The 22,265-nt window shown below is 48.4% G+C and overlaps 2 protein-coding genes across 2 annotated transcripts; one reads left to right on the plus strand and one right to left on the minus strand.

Moving 5' to 3' along the window:
• Window positions 1–1,089: 1,089 nt before the first annotated feature.
• LOC135906492 (glyoxalase domain-containing protein 4) lies at window positions 1,090–14,298 on the minus strand. The gene is made up of 2 exons (XM_065437904.2): window positions 13,695–14,298; window positions 1,090–1,756 (listed from the first exon to the last, which is right to left on the minus strand). The coding sequence occupies exons 1-2, from the start codon at window positions 14,057–14,059 to the stop codon at window positions 1,222–1,224; spliced, it is 900 nt and encodes a 299-aa protein (XP_065293976.1). The 5' UTR covers window positions 14,060–14,298; the 3' UTR covers window positions 1,090–1,221.
• Window positions 3,255–8,497, plus strand: LOC139061213 (uncharacterized). Its single transcript, XM_070540875.1, has 2 exons — window positions 3,255–4,505; window positions 8,290–8,497. The coding sequence occupies exons 1-2, from the start codon at window positions 3,396–3,398 to the stop codon at window positions 8,419–8,421; spliced, it is 1,242 nt and encodes a 413-aa protein (XP_070396976.1). The 5' UTR covers window positions 3,255–3,395; the 3' UTR covers window positions 8,422–8,497.
• Window positions 14,299–22,265: the final 7,967 nt, after the last annotated feature.

A 22,265-nucleotide genomic window follows, 5' to 3' on the forward strand; every position in this document is an offset into this window, starting at 1 on the left:
AATTGCGCTGGCCACATTGACAAGTGGCAATAGGGCGGCACCCTAGCGGTCCCCCCTTTTTGGCCAGCTTTTCCTCCCAGCCATAGCCATTCCCAGCATTGCCGGGAATGGCTATGGCCGGGCCGCGTACGGCTCGCACGCTTCAGGCAAGACGAACAGGCGCGACGCCGGTGGCCGTCGCTACGACTTTCCATACTGTCTTGCGGTATAGTGAACTAGAATACTAGTTCACTATACTTGCGGCCACTACTGACGGTGCGCGCATTTCTGGAAAGGTCCGCTTCAGCCGCTGACATGTAGCATTTAGGAGGACATTTTCGAACCATATTTCATAACTTTGAATCCGCTAAAATGTCGCAAATTGTTCTGTCACGTCGCTAAAACAGTTGCTGGTCGCTAAATAGAAAAGTTTGTCGCTAAACCTAGCGACAAAATCGCTAAAATGTCAACAGCGTTGATGTGTGTCAATGGAGTTTCCAACTTCAGTCAATTCCTTGTGACAATCAGCCGGTAACAATAAGACGAAGTGGGTGGACTCAGTGTCTCCCTGTATTTTTCGTCTTATTGTTACGCACTGGTCGATATGATAATGAACCAACTCACCCTAAGCTACACCTCACCGAATCCCTAAATTCCTTCACGTTGTTCTGAGGCAAGGTGCTTAGGGGTAGCCTATACTGATACGAAAAAAAAAAGTCCGCTGCTCCATGGGTCGACTTCAATGGACCCAAAAATCACATTCTATCAAATATTTCGTTGGAGCTGGAGGTGCCACTCCAGCGCATTTTCATGCGACCCATGCAGCACTCTCGCCAAGAGCGCTCCCGATGTGACGTCACAGCGCCATAGATCACTAGCATCACTGATGCCAGGCGTATTGCGAGTGACCGCGCAGAAGCCCTCCGGTATAATTATGCGCAAATAAACACAATATGCGTTTAGCAGAATCATATCTTACCTAGCGTTCAATTCCAATTGGAGTTCTAGCCGACTACCATTAGTGCTTTATGCAAAGGTCTACGAGGAGACACTCGCTCCAGTGGCCGCGTGCTCAGTGGCATATGCATCAGGTCAGTTATAAGACGAAAATGCAATCGAAACAATTCCTTTTTTTTTATCAGATTAGAACGGGCGGAGGAGGCTGTTCGCTAACGCAGACGAACGCGTTTTTCTCCGCAGTGCCGCTCACGAGATGACGGCGCGAACGCGCAAAAGCCTGACTTAGGCCGCAGGCTTCTCGCTGCCGTGGATGTCCTGGTACCACTGGCTGCTTTTGTCCTCGTCGATGGCCTTCTGGAGCAAGCGGTCGGCATCAGGGTCGACGGCCGAAAGAACCCGGAATGACTCGGCATCCACGAAGCAGATCTCGTGGCCGTCCGGATCAGCCAGTATGACCACACTGACCGTGGCCTTGCCGGGCGTGTCCAGGCGCGTGAGCGGCGTGAGCACCTTGTGGCCAGCTGCCAATGCCCGCTTCTCGATGTCCGGGAGCTCGGCCGCGGGACACTCGAAGGCCAGCCGGCCGTACGCCTTGGCCCGGTCAATGGGCTCCGCGCTGAGCACGAAGCGCAGCCGGCACTGCGCATCGCCGTACGACAGAGTGACCGCCTTCTCGGAGCGCTCGTGGACAGCCATGCCCAGCAGGTCGTGCCAATAGGAGATGGTGCGTGCGATATTCGATGATGCCAGCACGACCTCCTCCACCGGATCCATGCGTTTCGTGTCATCGGGCTTGACGCGCCGCTTTATCACAAACCTGCAAGCCCGGTACGTGATCATTTGTTAATGTTTAAAAACACGGCTGGCAGAAAAAGAACTGATGGTGTCAGGCGCGAAATAAATAACCACACACACGAAAAAGAAAACGACGGAAATAAGTAGAGTGAAAATACAAGGACATGAGGAAACAAATACCACATACAAGCGCTGTCTGGGGTGTTTGTTTCCTCGTGTTTGTTTTATTCGCGCTGTTCAACCTCAGTTCTAAATGTGAACCAACTAGACTTCATCAAGATCCTACTAATGAAAATACAAAATACGAATCACCTGCACATGACAGAACGAGAAGAAAGGGGGTTAACCGAGGGGCCCCATTTTTATTAATTATATAATGAGAAGCCAACAAACAAAGACAACAAGGGCAACACAGGGGAAATTACTTGTGTTTACTAATTCAATTAACGAAATAATAAATTATTTATTACTATATATTATCTTAATTTATTATTTCTTTAATTCAATTAGTAAACTGCACATGCCAGGTGATTCTTCGAAGACTAAGTAATCTTTAAAAATCGCCTATGACACATAGCACAATTCCAATTGCTCAGCTGGTCTATTCGATGAAGCGAACATTACTTGCACGATAAATCGAAATGCATAACAAAGTTATTTTTTAAAAAATCACTAATTAAGATTTAACTAATTACCTTACGACACATATTGCAATTTACAAATTGTAACCAGTGAGACTGCAAAGCACATCCATTTGAAAATAATTTTGTGGATCACATCATTTTCGACATACGCGCCATCAAACTCCCAGTAAAAATACACTGTTGTACAACTTTCTTTTTAACAAGACACGGTTTTATGCATTGAAGCACATAACGGGACCCACAATGCATTTCTTCGCAAAGTTCAAAAAATATCTCGAAACTGGTGTCATCCTGGGAATTAGTTCCAAGTGGATCCGCCTTGTGAACTCGCCGGCTATAATTTGTAAATTGTAATACGTGCTGTAAGGTGATTAGTTAAAAATGTAATTAGCGCATTTTGTTCAATTAGTCGATTATGCATTTCGCTTTTTTGTGCATGTCCACCTCTTCGTGCAGCCAACTCAATGACTATAACTGTGCTATTTGCTACAGGCGATTTTTCAAAATTGCCTAACCCTGCCCACAAAAGCCCGAACACCATTTCACACAAAAGAAAATCAAAGCAACTTGTTCACATTTATTTCTGGTTACGGAGAGTATATTGGCAGGAAGAAAGCAGTGACATGACAATTCAGTAATAATTAATTTGTACGGTAACTAATAATTAGTACTTGATTTCCTGAACTATCCACAACTGAACATTTCCTCAAGCATATAAAAAACGCTAGTATGGGCTGTACATCCTTGCAATTTTTTAACAATAACGCGTGTCCGCGGCCTTGTAGTGGCCAGGGACGGCGGGATTGGCAAGTTTACGTGCGGTCGTGCAAGGCGAACTCTAGTTCGAGAGTCACCACGGAATACGCACGAATCCCCTCCGTTTGCGCCGCTGCCGACCGCTAAACCTACATCCGAACTTTTTTGGACCACATCGATGTCGGAAAGTCTGCTCCTGGCCAGCCGCCGCACTTGGTTTTGCCTCGCTAATCACTGGTAGCGCACCCACCCCCAACAGCCATGGAGGTGCAGGGCGAAGACCTCGACCCGACAACGTTCAGACCCAGTGAGTGGACCACGATACTCCGCGCGTACAAGGGAGGCAAACCAAGCCCGGAAACGCTGGTTGTGCCCCCTCATGCAGCCCCTGTTCGAGACAAGCCTGCCGCGCCCGCCGTCGGTGCTCCGGCCGACACTGCCCCTGCGACCTTCAAGCCGACATACCGTGCTCAACAACAACAGCTGCGCGTGACGCACGCAATCGCATTGCGAAGTAAGCAACTTGCTTCACTCCCTCCCGGCACTATAAGGGTAGTCTTCCGACCAAGAGGAGGCCTCGCTTTGAACGGAGCCATGGCGCAGCCACTCATGAAAGCTCTGCGAGTCACCGCCGCTGACCGGGACCTAGGAGAGTTTCACCTCCGGATTCACCCGACGAATAACACCTTCACGGTCGCTACACCTCTCGAGTCAACGGCCCTTCACCTCGTCCAACTCAAGGAAGTGGTCCTTCAAGAAACCAGTTACCCCATCGCCGCCTACATCGCACCGCCGCCCGCTGCTGCGCGCGGAGTCATCTCGCAAGCCTACTGGGCGGAAACACCCGAAGAGATGCTACAAGACCTCCAGACTCGCAACCCGGAAGCTGATATCATCGCAGCCCGCAGAATGGGTAGGACCCTCTCCATATTGATCACATTTGCGCATGGCCCAGTCCCTCACACCATACGCTACATGAGTGTAGTGCATAGATGCACGACGTACAAGGGAAGTCCAGACGCGTGCACAAACTGTCGTCGACCGGGCCACAGACACGACGTGTGCCCCCACCCCAAGAGTGGTCTCTGCCCGCGGTGCGGGGACAAGCATGAGCCGCAAGATGTTCCCTCCTGCATCCCGATCTGCATTCTCTGTGGGGGGCAGCACCTCACGGGCACCGGCTCGTGCAAGGCAAGAAATTCCGCCACCAAACGACATAGCCCACCGCCCCAGAAGTCGAAGTTCCCTACCAAGAAGGACTTTCCCCCGCTTAACACGACCCTCCCGTCTACCTCTACATGGGCTTCCAAGGTTGCCAAGACGAATATCATGACCTCCCAGGACTCGGACGTGAAGGCTCTGCGGGATGAGGTAAGGCAGCTCAAGGCAGCCCTCTCTACCTCCACCCCTGCTCTACCCCCCACTCCACCATCCCCATCTTCCTCATCCAACCCGTCCGACCAACCTCCTCAGAAAAAGAGGAGGCCTGATGAGAGCCCAGTCCAACCTATAGACCTGGAAGCCAAATTTCAGGACCTCGCCCAAAACCTAGAATCCAAGTTCACAGAGCGCATTACTGCGCAGGTCACTGCACAGTGCCAGACTATGATTGAAGCTACCATTACCGGTATAATAGATAGGGTCATATCTAGCATCATGGCCAAGGTTGAGGAGCGTTTAGCTAACCTTATATCTGGCCTCTCAGCGGCCTCTCCTCCCGCAGTCCCACCTTCTGCACTCCTCCTTCGCCCCGCCACCCTTCAACATGGCTCCTCCGAGGCGCCATAATTCCTTACAAATTATTCAATGGAATTGCAGGGGCTTTCGGCGAAAGCGCGACCCTCTGCAGCAGATTATCGCCAACTCGTTGTCCCCACCAGACATTATCGCTATCCAGGATGCCAACGTTTGCAGGCAACTGCCAGGATACGCTGTTATCCCCTCTGACTCCACTGATCTTCCTCGGGTGGTTACATACGTCTGTAACACCTTGCATTACGCGGAGCACGACGTTAGCTCCCCTATTGCTCACACCTTCATCGAAATTTTACCCCCCACCCCTGCACAATCTCCCCTGTTCATGCTTAACTGCTATCTTCTCCCACGACAGCCGATTCACCTACTTGTTCCACTCCTCAAATCCGTAACCCAAATGGCCGGATCAAACCCCCTACTGATTGCCGGTGACTTTAACTGCGCTCACGTGGACTGGGGCTATCGACGCACCAACCACAGAGGCACAGTTTTATACAATAATACGCTATTACTTCACCTGACCATCTTTAATGATTTTAGCCTACCTACGCGGGTTGGTAACAGTGTTACTGCCGATACTAGCCCAGACCTCACGCTTGGTAGAAACTTGGCTCACCTACAGTGGGAAAGAACGCAAGCCACACTAGGCAGCGACCACCACCTGATTCGCATAGCGGTGAACTATCGCCGACCTCAGCGCAAATTTACCGCTAGGCACACTAATTGGGATCAGCTCCGTAAATTTAGGCAAGCGCAGCCAGCACAGGGCCCCTTCGACCTAGACACCTGGACTACTCAGTTACAGAAAGACATTCGCCAACATACCCAAACGCTCGATACTACCCCAGATACCCCCGTTATCGACAGTAAGCTCGCCCACCTTCTTGAAGCTCAAGAGAACATAACGCGAAGGTGGAGAACTCAAAAGCACAACAGGAAACTAAAACTCAAACTCACCCAGCTTCAATCCCAAATAGAACACCATAGTGCCACTCTTTGCAAAGCTAACTGGGCTCAGGTTTGTGACGGCCTCCGAGGCAATCTCTCCACAACCCGCGCTTGGCACCTGTTACGCCATATGCTCGATCCCACGCAATCTAAAACACAGACGCGTCTTAGCATTCACCGCCTCACTCATAATCATCGGCAGGACACCGACGCCTTCCTCGCGCAGGTGAAACGCACCTATACCACCCCAGGTCCTCCTTGCAAACATCCCGAGTACACGGGCTCACCCCAACCACAGCTTGACGCTCCTATTACAGAATCTGAATTTCGTGCAGCCCTATTGAAATTGCGCAATACCACACCCGGGGAAGATCAAATTACGAATGCTGCCATCCGAAATCTTGATGATGCCTCCATATCTCACCTCGTTACCTACTTTAACGAGTGCTGGGAGGCAGGTACCCTCCCTGCCTCCTGGAAGCATGGAAAAATTATATTTATCCCAAAACCCCACAAGCCCATCACCCTCGAGAACATCCGCCCCATTTCTCTTACATCTTGTCTCGGCAAGACCTTTGAGCACATAATCCTCGCCCGACTGACAACGTACATGGAAGAAAATCACTTTTTCCCCCACAGTATGGTCGGCTTTCGCGCACATCTATCTGCGCAGGATGCCCTACTTCAAATTACGCACGATGTGCTTGATGATACCATCCCCCATCTTACTAAAGCCATCCTGGCGGTTGACCTCATTAAGGCATTTGACAGAATTCGACACGCCGCCATCTTACGGGAACTGCAGGAACTACAGGTAGGCCCTAAGACCTACAACTACGTTCGCGCCTTCCTCTCTGGCCGCACTGCCTCCTTGCACATTGATCAGCTCAGCACACCCTCTTATACGCTCGGTGAATTTGGAACCCCGCAAGGCGCGGTCCTCTCCCCCCTTTTATTTAACATTGCTCTCATCCCTTTAGCCCAGAAGCTCAATCTCATCCCACACCTAAAACATACTCTGTACGCTGATGATATTACCGCATGGACCACTCATGGCTCAGACGGGGAAATTGAGGAAACTCTACAATTAGCAGTCGACACGATCTCCGCTCACGTATCATCTATCGGACTCGAATGTTCCCCCTCTAAGTCCGCGCTCCTCCTAATTAGACCAAAATCTGCCGCCAACTCACCCATCCAAATCACTTTACAAGGATCCCCTATCCCCATCACTCCCACCCTGCGCATCCTTGGTCTCTACCTGCAGGATTCCGGGCGCAATGACCATACCCTTAAAACACTCAAGGCCTCCACGCAATCAGTGTTGCAGCTTCTACGCCGCGTATCTTCCCTGCACAAGGGTTTAGACGAAGCAGACAACATGAAAGTTGTTCATGCTTTTACGCTTAGCCGCATTCTGTACGCCACTCCATATCTCAAGCTGAACTGCACGGAAACCGAGCGCGTGAACGCCATGATCCGCCTTGCAACTAAGGCAGCCCTCAACCTGCCTCGCAGTACTAGCACAGCCAAACTCCTTGCACTAGGCATGCATAACACGCTTCCTGAACTAGTTGAGGCACACCTTCAGACGCAGTATTTAAGACTTGCCGCGAGCGCCACTGGCCGCCATATCCTCGCCTCCCTTCGCATCAACATACCCGCTAATCAGTCAACCCTTATGGCCATTCCTCGACACATTCATACACCCCTTGTAGTGAAACCCCTTCCTCGAAACGTCCATCCCCAATATCACATCTCTCGCCGCATAGCTCGCGCAAATGCCCTCCACAAGTATTACGGACAGGTCGAGAAAGCCATCTGGGTGGACGCCGCATGTACAACGCATGAAGCTGTAGCAGTTGCTTACAACCCAACCTTACCCCGACCCCTAACTCACCATCTTCCCTCGGGCTCTACACCTGAGGAAGCAGAGGAGACCGCCATCGCCTTAGCCCTTGCCCTTTCGGATGCTGAATACATCTTTAGCGATTCAAAGACTGCTTTGTCCAACTTTGCCAGAGGCAGAATTCACAACCCTGCCTGGAACTTGTTGAACATCCCCACCCAGAATTTACCACGTAGGGTTGAGCTCCGGTGGGTGCCGGCTCACTCTGGGAACCCCGGAAACGAGGCTGCCGATAAATTGGCCCGAGGTTTAATTTGCCGGGCTCAGGACAGCCTCGATCCGGGTTTCTCGAGGGAGCGGGTACAGAGCTTTGCGGAGCTCACGCAAATACCCCGTTTGGACCGTCGGTCTTACCCTCCTCCCCACTCCTCCCTGACGCACTCCCAACAGATCCTCTGGAGACGCCTCCAGACCCGCTCTCTCCCATCCCCTCAGCTGCTATCCCACTACTGTGGCACCTCCCCTACATGCTCCCTATGCGGAGACCCTCACGCCACACTCTCCCACATCCTTTTTGGCTGCCCTGCCGATCCTCCCCCGCAGGGACAGCCCGCCATCTCAAGCTGGGAGGACTGGGAGGTACTGCTCTCGTCTACGGACCCGACATCGCAGGTTACTGCGGTGGCTCGGGCTGCCGACGTCATGAGCAAAAGGAGCATGAACGTTTCGACGTAGTGCGGGACCGTGCGGTGGTCCAGGGACCCAGAAGAGTCCAAACTCACATGCTATGAATAAAGTTTTTCTGTCTGTCTGTCTGTCTCTAGTTCGAATGTGTACTGCTGCACTGTTCGCTTCAGGAGTGCCCCTCACCGCTGCAAAGCCACCGGCACGTCGTGTGGTCGGCGCTCGCGCGTTATCGTTAAAAAATTGCAAGGGTGTACATTGGGTTTCCAGCTATTAAATCAGAGTTTCCAGGCATCAAATTCAGCGCATCGCACGTTGATCATTGTGTGGTTGTAGTCTTCGCAGAAACACCTGGTATGAGAGCCAGTGAACCTTTACAGCACTCGATCAACGTAAAACAGTGCCGTTAGCCGGTCATGAGTTGCATATACACAAGGCACTTTAGCAAATAGTATTTTCTAAAAACAGTTCACTCAAGATAAAAATCTAGGCCTCTTTTATCCCGGCAAGCCATTATTCTCGGTATCTAGATTAGTAAGTGTGCGATAGTATCCCCAGAACTCTGTTTAAATAAACTTCACGAATCTTCAGCTAGCTGACCGGGTTACCTTTCATAGGACTTCGAAGACTATACCTTCAGTCTATATATATTCGTGCTAAAATTTGACACAAAATACATGGCTGATCCACGTATTATTGTTACCGAGTGCGCAAGAACCGGTTTCCCGAAGAAATAACAGCCTACTGGGAAATAACACTCTACTGGGAACCAAACGTTTCAGCAAATCGATACAAGAGGTCACTTGTTCGGCCACCACTGTGGCTTCACGGAGCGTTCGCTTGCCAAGGCTGGCTGCGTGATGTAATACTCCCTCCTATATTTTTCCTTCCTCCATGTTAGTGACAGACTTAGAACTGGCTCTGTAGAGGATGACAACCTTTTCAGTATTTGATTACGAAAGCTCACTCAAAATATAATTTTACGTGCTAAGCTACCGAAGCTAGTAGCATCCAGTATTTTTGAAGGCTATTTTTCCGGCGTTGCGGTGAATTGCATGCGTCGCATGGGCCACAATCCCATAGGCGATTGCTATGAAGTCGTTCGAAAATTCGGAATCTCAAGTGCGCAATGACCAGCACGGAGGACATGTTGTGGTCCACAGACAGCGATATAGTGCTGTCTGGGAGTGATGATGATGTACATTACGTGCAAGTAATTTCCACTCTGCGAAAGTAAACTTCGCTAATTTCAAAATTTATTTGTTTGCCAGAATCGAACGCAATGCAACGTTGTCCCTGCCACAAGATCGGGTGCACATTATATTTGCGTGCGCATTGATTTCTGCTATAAATCCAGTACTTGGACCTCTTCTCTTCTTGATTTATCTGAATGATTTCTCCTTTGATTCCCCGGTACGATGCCGGTTCTTCGCTGATGATTGCATTGTGTACCACAACGTTCAATCACTCCATGATAAGACTGCTATACAGGATTACCTTAATGCAATCGATAATTAGTATCCTAGCGTATGAACTTAAATGCCTCAAAATGTACTCAAATGATGATTACAAGAAAGAAAGCACGATCAATTTGTACATATAAAATCAATAATGTAGCAATTAAGACGATTGACAAATTTAAGTATCTGGGTGTAGCCACTGACTCGAAGCTAACCTGGAACGCTCATGTCCAATACGTCGTTTCGGCGTCGCTAAGGAAGCTATGGCTAATTAAACACCGGCTCAAACATGGCACTAGTAGGACTAAACTCGCTGCCTACACGACACTCATTAGACCATTGCTTGAATATGCCGATGCTGTGTGGGATACCCACACAAAGACCGGTGTCAAAAACATTGAAAGCGTGCAAAAGAAAGCCCTTAGATTTATTTATAATATTTATAGTAAACGAGTCTGGATCACTGATCTCAGAACACGGTCTGGCCTCCCATCGCTAGAATTTCGGCGCAGACTGCATCGCTTACAAGCTTTGTTTAATATCGTTAATAAACGAACAAAAATTGATCCCCACATCTACATCAGTTTTAATAAATCAAGAGAGACCAGACGCAAGCACAGCAAAACGATTGTGATGCCACAGGCTAAAACTACTGCTTATCGCTTCTTGTTTTTCCCTCGAACTATGGGGAACCAGCGCTGGAGTTTTCACGACGCCTGCAGCGCGGCCCTGGCGGTCAGAACATGCACAATGCAGCCGCTCCCGCGGACGAAAATTGCTACTGGTAGAGGCGTTGCGTGCCCTGAAAGTCGAAAGAAAACGAAAGGATGCCAACGATACTGCTGTGCATACAAGCGCCACAACTACGTCGGGATGAGGGAGGATGTATCCTTCTGCGTCTTTCCATCTAAACCCTAAGAACAAGAACGGAGATGGCGTTGGATCCAAGCAGTCAGGCGAGCGGAGTAAGTTCCCGTCTTGTCGCCCTGTCAAGCGGTGTCGGGCTTGTTTATAAATCGAATTTCGCGTTTGTGCTTGGTTTATTCGATAGTGAAGACGGTCAGCCATGGCAGACAGTACCAAACAGCAGAATCTGCAGTCGGCATTTCGTCGGAAACAAAATGAGCAATAGCATGCACCATCCGGCATACGTACCAACCATTTTTACTTCGCAATACCACCGCCAAGCCCCTTCCAACGCCACCGCACCAAGCGAACGATACGAAAGGTAAATATTATCCATTAATTGCCAAGAATTATGTGGGAGGGAAGCTGCCTTGTAATACGAGTTGTGTGCGCATACTGCCGGCGCACGCGCGACTACGCCGCCTATGTGTTTTTAAAAATGCGCATGCGGATGAGGACTCGGCGCTGAGATGTATCCGGTAAATTTATGTAATTAGTGCTAAATGTAGCCAGCGTTGTTACGGATCCAGCAGCGGAGCACTCAAACCTTTGCTTGCGCGAGTCAGCTGATGCGATAAAGCTTTTTTCTCCACTGACTGCTGTGGCGAAGTAACATCAGAATTGTTTAATGTCTAGCCAGAGAAATATGGAATGTCTTCAGGTCAACTAATACTTCCGAAATCATAGCGCAGCACGACCGGAGCCATAGCTGCTACATTTGCGAGGCAGGCTGCCACGCAAGCATGGCAACGGCACACGGCGCAACCGTTAAAGAAACACACGTGCTCGCCGCGACACACTGTGAAAAATATATAAAGCTTAAAAAGCTTCTTTCGTCATTTCTTCACTTGATGGCGCTAGCTTATTTACGAAAACTGCCCACTTGAAGCGGCACGAAAACGGAAACGTACTAACTACAATACGGCCGCGCACGTGTGTGTCGTCTGGTCGAGCGGCTGGAATATGCTGCGTTTCGTCGACAGGGTGGCGTGCAACGCACTCTTTTCGACGCGCCGCCTATCCAGCGCTGGTTCCCCATAGCAGAGTGGAATGCTCTACCGCAAGAAGTCGCTTGTATGTCCTCGATCGAATCCTTTCTGTCTGCCGTGCAATCTTTGCAATGAAGCGTGTTAGATTTAGAATCACCTGTTTCCTATTTTTGTAATTTTGTATAAGCTGCCTTTACCGACGCAATAGTCTGTATTTTTAAGCATTTTTCTCATGGTTCCTTGTAACTCATGTTTTTGTTATTTTGACTTGCAGTGCCGACTTTGTACTCACTCGCTCCTGCCTGGACTGCCAAAAGACAGTTGGCAGTATCTAATAAATAAATAAATAAATAAAAATATAGAGAGAGTGCGCTATATCCAGGCAAATAGTGACAAATGAAGCAGCGGCATTTGAGAACCTTTTCTGCATCTTTTTAATTGTACCCGTTGGATAAGTCGATTAGTTCTGTCAGTCTTGTCAAGGTTGATTTAACTAAAATGTGCATTAAGTTGATCTATACTGGCAAATTAAACTTCTAGAATTGAAAAAGATGCAGCCTTAGTACTAGTAAATCTTGGCAAGCCAGAAAAGATGAAAAAACAAGACAGACAGTGATCCTAGCTAAAAATTCCTGCACAAGCTTCCCATGACATCGTAACAAGGTAGAGTTTTACCGGAAGATGGAGGCATCAAGCAATTAAAGAGGGAGAGGGGCGCAGGACTTGCGTTTCGCTTGCGTACCCAAGCCACTTGGGTCACAGTCAAGCACAAGCAGACTTATAGTTCTTAGGCATACAAGCAGCCTGAGCCCAATTATTTATAGCTCTATATTAACTGTGGTCGAACAAGGAATGTTGCTGGCTGATTTGACAGAGACATTACTTGTTAATCACCCCATGGCATCATAGATTTTGAAGCGTCTACTTGGTGCTATTTAAATGCTAACGAATAACAAATTATCGCATTGTGAACAAAAACATGAACATAATAAACCTCTGAAATTCTGAAAATTAACCCTGCACGAAAGTAGCGAGAATGCACAAAAGTACAGATAACTTCGTAATTAATGTGGTACTGACAAAATTCAATTCAAGATATAGTCTGGCCTTCCATTTCTTCTGACAATAACTTTACAACCCTAAAGAAATGCAGATACAGTTACGAAAGCCGATATATTGTGAACTTAAATAAAATCTTCCATCATCAAGTTGTGCATATACTTATTACGGCGCAAAAGCTTCCCCCTTGTCAACGGTTAGGGAGGCGACCGCCGATTGGCGCAGCAAAATTTTATATGACACTGACATAATGGTTCTGCGGAAGCCCGCAAGGTGGAGTTAAGTAATTAATAAAGGGAAAATTGTCCGGTGCGAACCGTTTCTTTTGAGGAACCCGTATGGATTTCCTTTGTAGCACTTAGCTACGTTTGGGTGGATGTCTCATTTTCCCTTTATTAATTACGTATGACACTGTTCTGCAGGCACATATTTCGCCGCTCCAACCGCCGGTTACTCGCGCTCTAGTGCTCGCGCTGATCTTTTTCCGTTACCACTGTACAAAAATATAAAGCTAAACTGCAAAAACATGAGCAACGCACTGGACCGAATTCTCCGCGTCGTTTTGAAAATGTCTTAAAACAGATTTTGACAGTGGTTTCGGCGAGATTCTTTAGATATTTGGAAATTCCTTCTCCAGACGGGATTTCTCGAGACGTTTTCTTTTTTTTTTTAACCAGAGTTAGACAGAATATAACATGGATTCAAGTCAGACATTGTACTAGATATACGGCGTTTTCTAAAGTATGAGCTTCTATTTCGCGTTGTCTATAAGACGTTTTCATTGTATCGAATAAACAGTGAAAAAAAATGTTTATCCCTGTTGTGACACACAGACACACACAGAGACTCGATCATGTGTTCTCCAAAGGTACCCCGTGCGTATAGCGGGCAACGTTGGCACGCTACTGACCTGTATCCGCCGGGTGCGATGAGCGCATCGTTGCCTTCAAACTTCTCCACAGGCCAGGCGTGGCGCCGAGCATTCTCAAGTACATTGTCCGAGCGGATGACCATAGCCACGAAATCATTTCCCTTGGCATAGCTGCCAATGCCGTAGTTGTACGTGAGTTCCACAACAAAGTGACTAACCTCGGGCCCGTAGCCGATCATGGTTTTGCTCCAATTCAGGTCGTACGGGCCGTTACAAGCAGCGCGACAGCCGTCTTCGAACTCTTCATGCCGCAACACCCGCATGCCCAGAACGTCCCTGAAGAACTTGATCGTCTCTTTACGGTCGCCTACCTTTAAGACGAAGTGAAGTGCACGTCGCACCATAGTTGAAAGTTATGCCGAGAGACGACAGCGAAAACAAAATACAAGAAACAAACGAAGGCGTTGCCTCTGTCCTACAGCTGCCGCCGTCGCCACTGCAAATTTCGTACGAACGGCTGTGAACAGGACCAAACGTGACGGGACGGGACAGCGGATAGTTGTTTTCAATCCACGCGAAACAGCACAACTGCAACGCCAGCACCATGCAGCCGCGCCGCGCCCCCTTGAAGATAACAACAAAGCCGGAAGCCACGCCAAGTTACCTATGAAGCCACGCTGCGTGCTGGGTGCGTCGTATAGGTGTTCTGCGGGTGCGTGCTGCCAAACGCGTTTGGAAATGGGCCAAGGGCGAATGGAACGACTCAGACAGCCTTAAGGAGCCCAAAAAAGAGGAAAACAAGTGATTTCACGTGATGGTATTACCAAGGCCGCCCGATAAAAGCTCATGGCCGCTCGTTAAAAGCACATCGAGCGGCCGTGTTAACTACAAGGTCCCAACTATTTTTCATTATGGGCGCGCGATTATTCGATATTCTGAATACGCATCAAACAGTCTGTTCGATTCTATTCTCTTACAATATCAGCGATAAAAACACTTGCTGAGAGAAAGGCTGATGTAAATAGAGATTCCTCCGATTATGCTGCAGAACGGTGGTTGCGGCCACGGTGCAAGAATATTATGGTTTTTGCATTTTGCCCCCATCGAAATGCGGCCACTGCGGCCCGGATTTTGCGACGCAGAGGCTTCCAGTTTTGGGCGAACACATGCAGCAACTAATTACTGCGCAATAATTTCGCCTTTAGGCAGCCAACGAATTTGCTGTCTCGATGTGCTCAAAACTACTTTATTTGGCGGATCTCGCCATATTTTGCATCCCTTAACCGATATGGTGCTATAGTAACACAGTTGGCTGTAGGTGTTCGGCGACATCACTTATCCTGTCCAGCTCCAGCGAACACATGCGCAGCACTGTACGTACGTGCGTATGGTCACTTGCATGCTGTCAAGCTCGATTTCCAGGTATCACCTTTCAGTTGTTTCTCATATACAAGCTGACTCACTTCACAGGACTAAGCAAAACGCATTATATTTATCGACTAATGTACTTGTTTTTATTTCACATTTTGCTTTAGCAATTATAATATATTCTGTATTCGATAAAAGTAAGTTTTCCTCGAATATTATTCGTGAGCGATTCAAAATTCCACCATTATATCATAGTGTGTTTTATGCGCACTAGCTGTCACAGCATATTAAGCACCGGATTTTCGAATTGCCGAGCGAAAGTTACCGTCGGATTCGACGAAAAAATTATGGTGACATCTTCACTCCGCCACTATGAGAATGAAATTATGTGGCGGTTTGCGCCGCAGGCTAGTTGCACTCTGAATCAGAGGTCGTATTCTCGACAGATCATTTTCAGGGATGTCACCCACTTTCAGTGCGCCCTAACTGGTTCTGCGGCGAACAGGGCGGTATGAAGGTTTCCATTCGCTGGATTCTACTATTTGTTTATTGGGATAGTAATTAATGGACACTCCAGGCGATTTTCACCGTTCGTCGTCGCCGTGTAGTTCCGTATGCGATGAGAAGCGTGCAAGGATTAGCCGAGGATGGTGGCTTGATGCGCGCCATCCTCCTGCGCGCGCCCAGTGTTGGAGGTCACGTGATCAAGCGCGTATATTTTTTTTTCGGGGGGGGGGGGTACAAGTGTGTATGCGTCTTCTCTAGGCCGGCCGTGGCTGCGCATGGTTATCCGCGCGCATTATTTTGATGGTACTCTGCAGCGGGTGCAACGGCTGGGTTAGCCAAAATGGCTGGTGGCTTATGTCCACTGTCTTCCTACTCGCCTATACTGCATTTCATACATAATAGTCAACGCTGCGGAAGCTACGCAAGAAGTTAGGTTAAGAAGCATTATCATTCCGCGCGTTCTGTCTATGCTTCGCTGCGCGCCAACAACGTTCGTTCGCGCGAGCATACACGCGAGGCTCCTCGCGACGGGTTGCAAATAAAAAACCCGAATAAAACAAAAATAAAAGTGATCTAAAACAACACATTAGCAGCCGTATACCACAGTGTACGTGTTTGTTTCTAAGGATTAAAACTTGTTTCATTCAACACTGAGCCTATATGAAAAACAGTTGCGCACAACTCCCGTAAAAAACAAAAAACACCGAACTATATCCATATGCGAACGAAGCCACTGCAAGAAATATCTCTAGCCTCCACAGCGTTGACTGCTATGTGGAACGGAGTTGGCGGTCGCGTAATCTCAAACATTGGAGACGCGTTGATGTTGGTGGTGGTGAAAAACATTTATTGCTCTCAGAAGAGAAGCACATGGAATTATGCATGGTTGACGTGTAACCCCCCGTGCATAGGGATGCTCAAAGACCATGCCTAATCAAAACGGAGGATGGATTCCTAATTTGCTATGGTTGCGCCGAGTGGTTGCCGGTCTGGCAGGCGCTCCGCAGTGATGACAGGCCCCTTTGTGTGTGCGACCAAGGGGAGAACCTTTTCCGCGAACTGTCCAACTCTAGGGGAGAACGCTTTCCGCGAACCAAACAGGACCCGCGGGTTGCCGCCAGAGGAGGCAAGCCTGCGCAAACTCATCTGGGAGCAGGGATCAGCCGCTTATCCCCGACCAGACTACGTGGGTTGCTGCCAGAGGAGGCAAGCATGTGCAAACTCACCTAGGAGAAGGGATCAGCCGCTTATCCCTGACCTGACTCGAGTGCATGTCACGTGTCGTTGACGTGGTGCAAGGTCCCGCCTACAATTTTAGTGGGCCTATTTAAAGGGCCCCGCAATGTACTTTTTTCAATTCATTCATTCTCTTCTTATCATTCACCAACCATTGAATACACAGTGCAAGTTTCGCACTAGAATTCGTCTCGTCCCTGCATGGTCGCCATGGTCTACCGGACGCCTGCAGCCCGCCGACAACGCCACGCTACCCGATAGTAACGCCGGTCGAGCTTCGAGAAACAGGCGTAGCAACAAGGGCCCAGCCCTTAAAATACTAGGTGGAATCCCTAGTACGGGACCCCAGCGGCGTCGGCCGCTGCCCGGGCGCGCTCGACCAAGGTCCTTTCGGCCTGCAGGTCATAGCAGCCGAGCAGGGTCACCTCGCAGCCATTTCGAGTGGGGTTGGGGTGAGGGGCAATAGCTGGGTTAGATGGACAGGTCCACACCATGTACTAGATGTCCGAAGACTTCTCCGCACAGTGTAGACAACTGCCCGTGAAGGAAGGATCAAAATGTTTGAGTGCTGCCGGGCACAGCAGAGTGTTCGTATAGAGGCGCAGTAGAAGTCGCTCCTCTGTCTTGGATAGTCCTTTACTCGGCCGAGGGTAAAGGCTATATGGCCAGATTGATAATGAAGGACAATGTCTTTAAAAGAATAAGCGGGATTGAATTCGAGATCCTGATCTAGGCGGTCGAGAAAAGAAGCCTGCAAAGAGAGCGCGCGGGCGGCGGCATCAGCTGCCTGATTCCCCTCGAGACCCATATGAGCAGGAGCCCATACTATGTTGCAGTGAGCGGGGTCCCCGGTGCAGGTGCAACATTGTAGTCGCAGGCTAAGTATGGAGCCCAGCCTTGCTCGACGTTCCGACAGGCCCCTCGCGAGTCGGAGATAATTGTTTTGGAATCAGAGTGGGTAGCAGCCAGTGCAATGGCGACCTCCTCCGCATGATGCGGCCGTGTACCATCCCCCATGGTGAGGGCCGGAGGCGTCCACGTAGTAAGCGTTGAAGCGAGAGGCAGCATGAAGCATTCACTTCCCGCAATTAGGCCTAACACGGCTTAGCTTGGCTGGTGAAGGCACGTAGCGTTGGTTATTCAAAACTAAGGGCAACTAATTGTTTGCTGCTTACAGAATAACTTCTAAATTGTAAATAAACGTGAATATACGAAAGCCAAAACTACTATTCTTATCATAAAATGGTACATTTTATTTCATTATTTCTAACAGCTTTTCTTTGACGCCGTAGTGGCGCTGTCAGCGTAAGACGCTATACAACAATACAACAACATATCCTAGACGAAGATGAAAACAGACTCGAAGGAGAAGCGGCAATAAATTACATCCGAAAAGCAACAGCCGAATCTTTCCAAGGCAATGACGAGGTTATACATGCTGAAAAAAAGAGCATGAAAGAGACCCAAGGGGAAAAACAGCTGGTGCTAACAAATTTAAACTGGAAGAAAGCGGAAGAGAAAATTCCTAAGCGTACAGCCACAGGGCTAGACGAGGTTCCCATTAGGCTGATTAATGAACTAGGGCCGAAAAGTAAGGAAGCTCTGGTGAAAGCAGTGGAAAGAATATTTAAAGATAGACGAATACCAGACAGCTGGCGACAAAGTAGAATGAATTTGATTTATAAAGGAAAGGGGGAGAAAGACAGAATTCACTCGTATAGACCGTTGACCATTACATCGGTAATATACAGGCTAGCAATGCAGGCAATCAAATTAAAGCTTCAAGCATGGACAGAGAATAATGGCATTTTGGGAGAGCTTCAGAATGGGTTCAGAATAGGTAGGCGTTTGGATGACAACTTGTTTGTTCTTACTCAGTGTATTGAAATATCAAAAGCAGAAAGCAGACCGTTGTATGTGGCCTTTTTAGACATTACAGGAGCCTACGACAACGTGTACAGCAACATATTGTGGGATATCCTGGAAGGGGAAGGCTTGATAACGATTGTATACAGCTTTTGAGAGAGATTTACCTAGAAAATACCGTTTGCGTTGAATGGGAAGGAATGAGGAGCGCGGAGAAAGTTCATATCAACAAGGGACTGAGGCAGGGGTGCCCTTTATCCCCGCTGTTGTTTATGATGTACATGGTGAGGATGGAGAGGGCGCTAGAAGGAAGTAATATCGGCTTTAATCTCTCATACAAACAGGCGGGTACAGTAATAGAGCAGCAACTCCCAGGTTTATTTTATGCGGACAACATTGTGTTGCTCGCTAACAAGCAAAGTGATTTGCAACGTCTTGCTAATATCTGTGGACAGGAAGGAAACAATTTAGGTTTGAAATTTAGTGTTAGAAAATCAGGTGTTATGGTATTCAACGAAAACAGTGAACAGACAGTGGAGATACAGGGCCAAGAAATACTTCGGGTAACAGAATATAAATACCTTGGTATGCGGATAAACGAAGGCAATAGATATAGGGAAACACAGGAAAAAATAACAGTAAAGGGGAAGAGAAATGCAGCCACAGTGAAGCACAGAGTGCTATGGGGATACTATAGGTACGAGTTGCTCCGGGGTATGTGGAAAGGTATAATGGTTCCAGGACTAGCTTACTTTTGGAAATGCGGTTGTTTGCTTTAAATCAGGGGTACAATCAGGACTCGACGGCAACCAAAGGTCAGTGGGTCGCCTCGCATTGGGTGCTCACGGGAAGGCTACAAATGTAGCTCTGCAGGAGGATATGGGCTGGACTAGTTTTGAAGTGAGGGAAGCTCGCAGTAAAATTGAGTATGAAGAACGGCTGAGGAATATGGAAGAAAGTAAATGGTCTGGGAGAGTGTTCAGGTATCTGTACAGGCAAAACATTGATTCACAGTGGAGGAAAAGAACTAGGAAGCTTACCAGCAAGTATGCGGCCTGTAGGGCGGACAACACATCAACAAAGGTCAAGCGGAAAGTCAGAGAAGCTGAATTAATCTCATGGGTGGCGGCAATGGAAAAGAAACCTGCCATGAGTAACTACTTAAGAGGAAAAAAACGAAATCAGGAAAGAAACCATTTATGATAACTCAAAGGGAAGCTCATTACTTTTCGAAGCAAGATCGGGATGCCTTAGAACACGCACCTATAAAGCGAGATATAAGAAGGAAGAGGAAGCATATGCTTGCTGTGGTAAAGCTAGGGAAACTACGGAGCATGTTTTATTAGAATGTGAAGACGTCTACCCAGTGGTCGATTTAGGCACCACTGGCCTCCTTGAAGCCCTTGGGTTCAGAGGGAGCAGTGGTAAAGCAAACATGTCCGCAATAGACATTAGTAAGAGGCGACTGGAGGATTGGTGGAAGAAAAGTAGGGAAACGATGAAGGATGGAGACGTACAAAAGCACAGTTCGCAATAGGGGATCAGAAAATTTGGGCGCGGTAGTTCAGTGTTTTTTTTTCTTTTTTCATTGTTTAACCTAGGTATAATATTAGGCAGTATAGTAGCAACAGCTTGGTGGCGCAACCCACTGCCCGTTCCAAAGGGGACGCTCATAAGATCCATCCATCCATCCAGCTATCCGCAAACGCAAAGACCTATTCTAAAACTCTTTACTCCTGCGTGCCCCAACGCTAACACCCACAAAGCTCTTTGGGGCCCCGATAGCCTAAAACTCTCTAATACTTCAGCGCGCCTACATATGGTTCGATCGGTCCAAGAACAGCTATCAGACAACGCGTGCCTGGCGCTAATCGTTCGCCGTTCTCAAACGGTGCGCTCGCTTTAGCGTCCTCGATGAGCCGCACCGGGGCGCCTTGGTGCGCACTTTCATCCTCGATCACCGGAAGCGCACCCTATTGGAGCGGTTTTCCGTTGCCCCGTCTCGCACCGAGAAAATCGGTGGTGCGCCGGGGTGCAACCCCAGCAAGCACTGCAGAACCGTGGACGCTCTTGCCAGATAGCTGCGGTTGCAACTGAGTTGACGGAGGTAGTTAGTGGAGGTGTCGGCAATGAGAAAGGAAGCGCTGCTAGTTGCCGCAATAGATGAGCTTTTTTCAAGTTCGTCTGACAGCGAAGACGACATGCTGCTCGACCTCGTCCAAAAACAATATGGTGAAGAGCGGCCGAAAGTGGACAGGTTTGTTGAACGGGTCGTCATGATTAAATATAAAATCCATTGGTGTTTGCTTGCAACCAGGTATGTCGGAGCACGCAGTTTGACAAGGTTCGAGCGCTTGCCGCAGATGCTCAGCACCTGCAAACAATAAAATGTGCGCGTGCGTGTTCGCACACGTTTTGCGCGTCAGGGCCGAAGTAGCGCTGCATGCAAGCACCCTGCACGGGGAGCAGTTTTGTCCTCGATGTTGACCCTCCGCAGTGCGCCCCCACGGCGGTGCAAAGCGCACCATTCCGGTTTCGGGGCAACCCCGGGGCAAGGTGATCGAGGACGCTATTAGATATCACTTGATTCACCCGTGTCCTTCACCACGTCTGCCTCATTGCGGGGTGTCGTTGCTGGCCGCTCGGCCCCAGGGGCGAATCTCCGCATGGCTGCCATTCGCTGTTCTGAAGCAGACGCTCTTTTGATGGTAGCGCTAACGTCCCCTTCAGTTACGGCCCTAACAGGAGGGCGACGCTTTAGCAAAATGGCGGCGCACACGATTGTTTACGTTGTCATGGCAACAAGAACAGCAGCCACGCGGGCCCTTCTCACCCTAGCGTTTTTTTCTTTGTTTTTATAATGCCGACCCGCTCCGCTCTCTCTCCACCCTGCCCCATGCCCCACGCGCCTTTACTTTTGCTTTCTTTTTTGCCTGTCCGCGGGCGTATTTTTTCTTTTTTTTTATCGCGCGTGTGCGTTACCCCCAGGCATTGTTTGTGAACTGGCGCGTGGTGCGCCGTGGGTTCTTTATGCGTTAGCACGCACGCAGTATTGCCCATACTTTTGAGTATGCCAGCATATGCCAGAACGCATATGCTGGCCAACACACCAGATCTCTGGCCTCGTTTTATTGGCTTCCGTTTCCGAAAAGAAATATTTTTGCATAACTTGGTATGATATACGCTCAGAAAATAAACAAACGTGAGAAAGGCATGTACATGACCACTAAACAACAGGAAAGTTCAGACAGTGAAATAACAAGAAATAAATAAAACTCGAGAAAACGCGAAGGCCTTTCCACGCACACACATAACAGATTTTTATATAATGCCCTTAAGACCAAAGTGTAGAAAAAAGCGAAAATTCACTGGTAATATGGCAAACACAATGACGTGCAAAATACCTAAAAATATAATAAAATGCTAAGATTGTTTTATTGACAGGCATACGAAGAAAAAAAAAACAAGAACTTACTTATAAACCTGCACTAAAGTATACGAAATGCGTGACATGTTCATTACTACTGAACAAAATGAAGACATGGCAGAACAAAAATAACATTGCACTAAAAATGAAAATACACATTATCACATATTTTGCACTTGGCCACAAATTTAGTAACAATGGCAAGG

This window comes from Dermacentor albipictus, chromosome 1 (assembly GCF_038994185.2).
Source record: "Dermacentor albipictus isolate Rhodes 1998 colony chromosome 1, USDA_Dalb.pri_finalv2, whole genome shotgun sequence".
NCBI lineage: Eukaryota > Metazoa > Arthropoda > Arachnida > Ixodida > Ixodidae > Dermacentor > Dermacentor albipictus.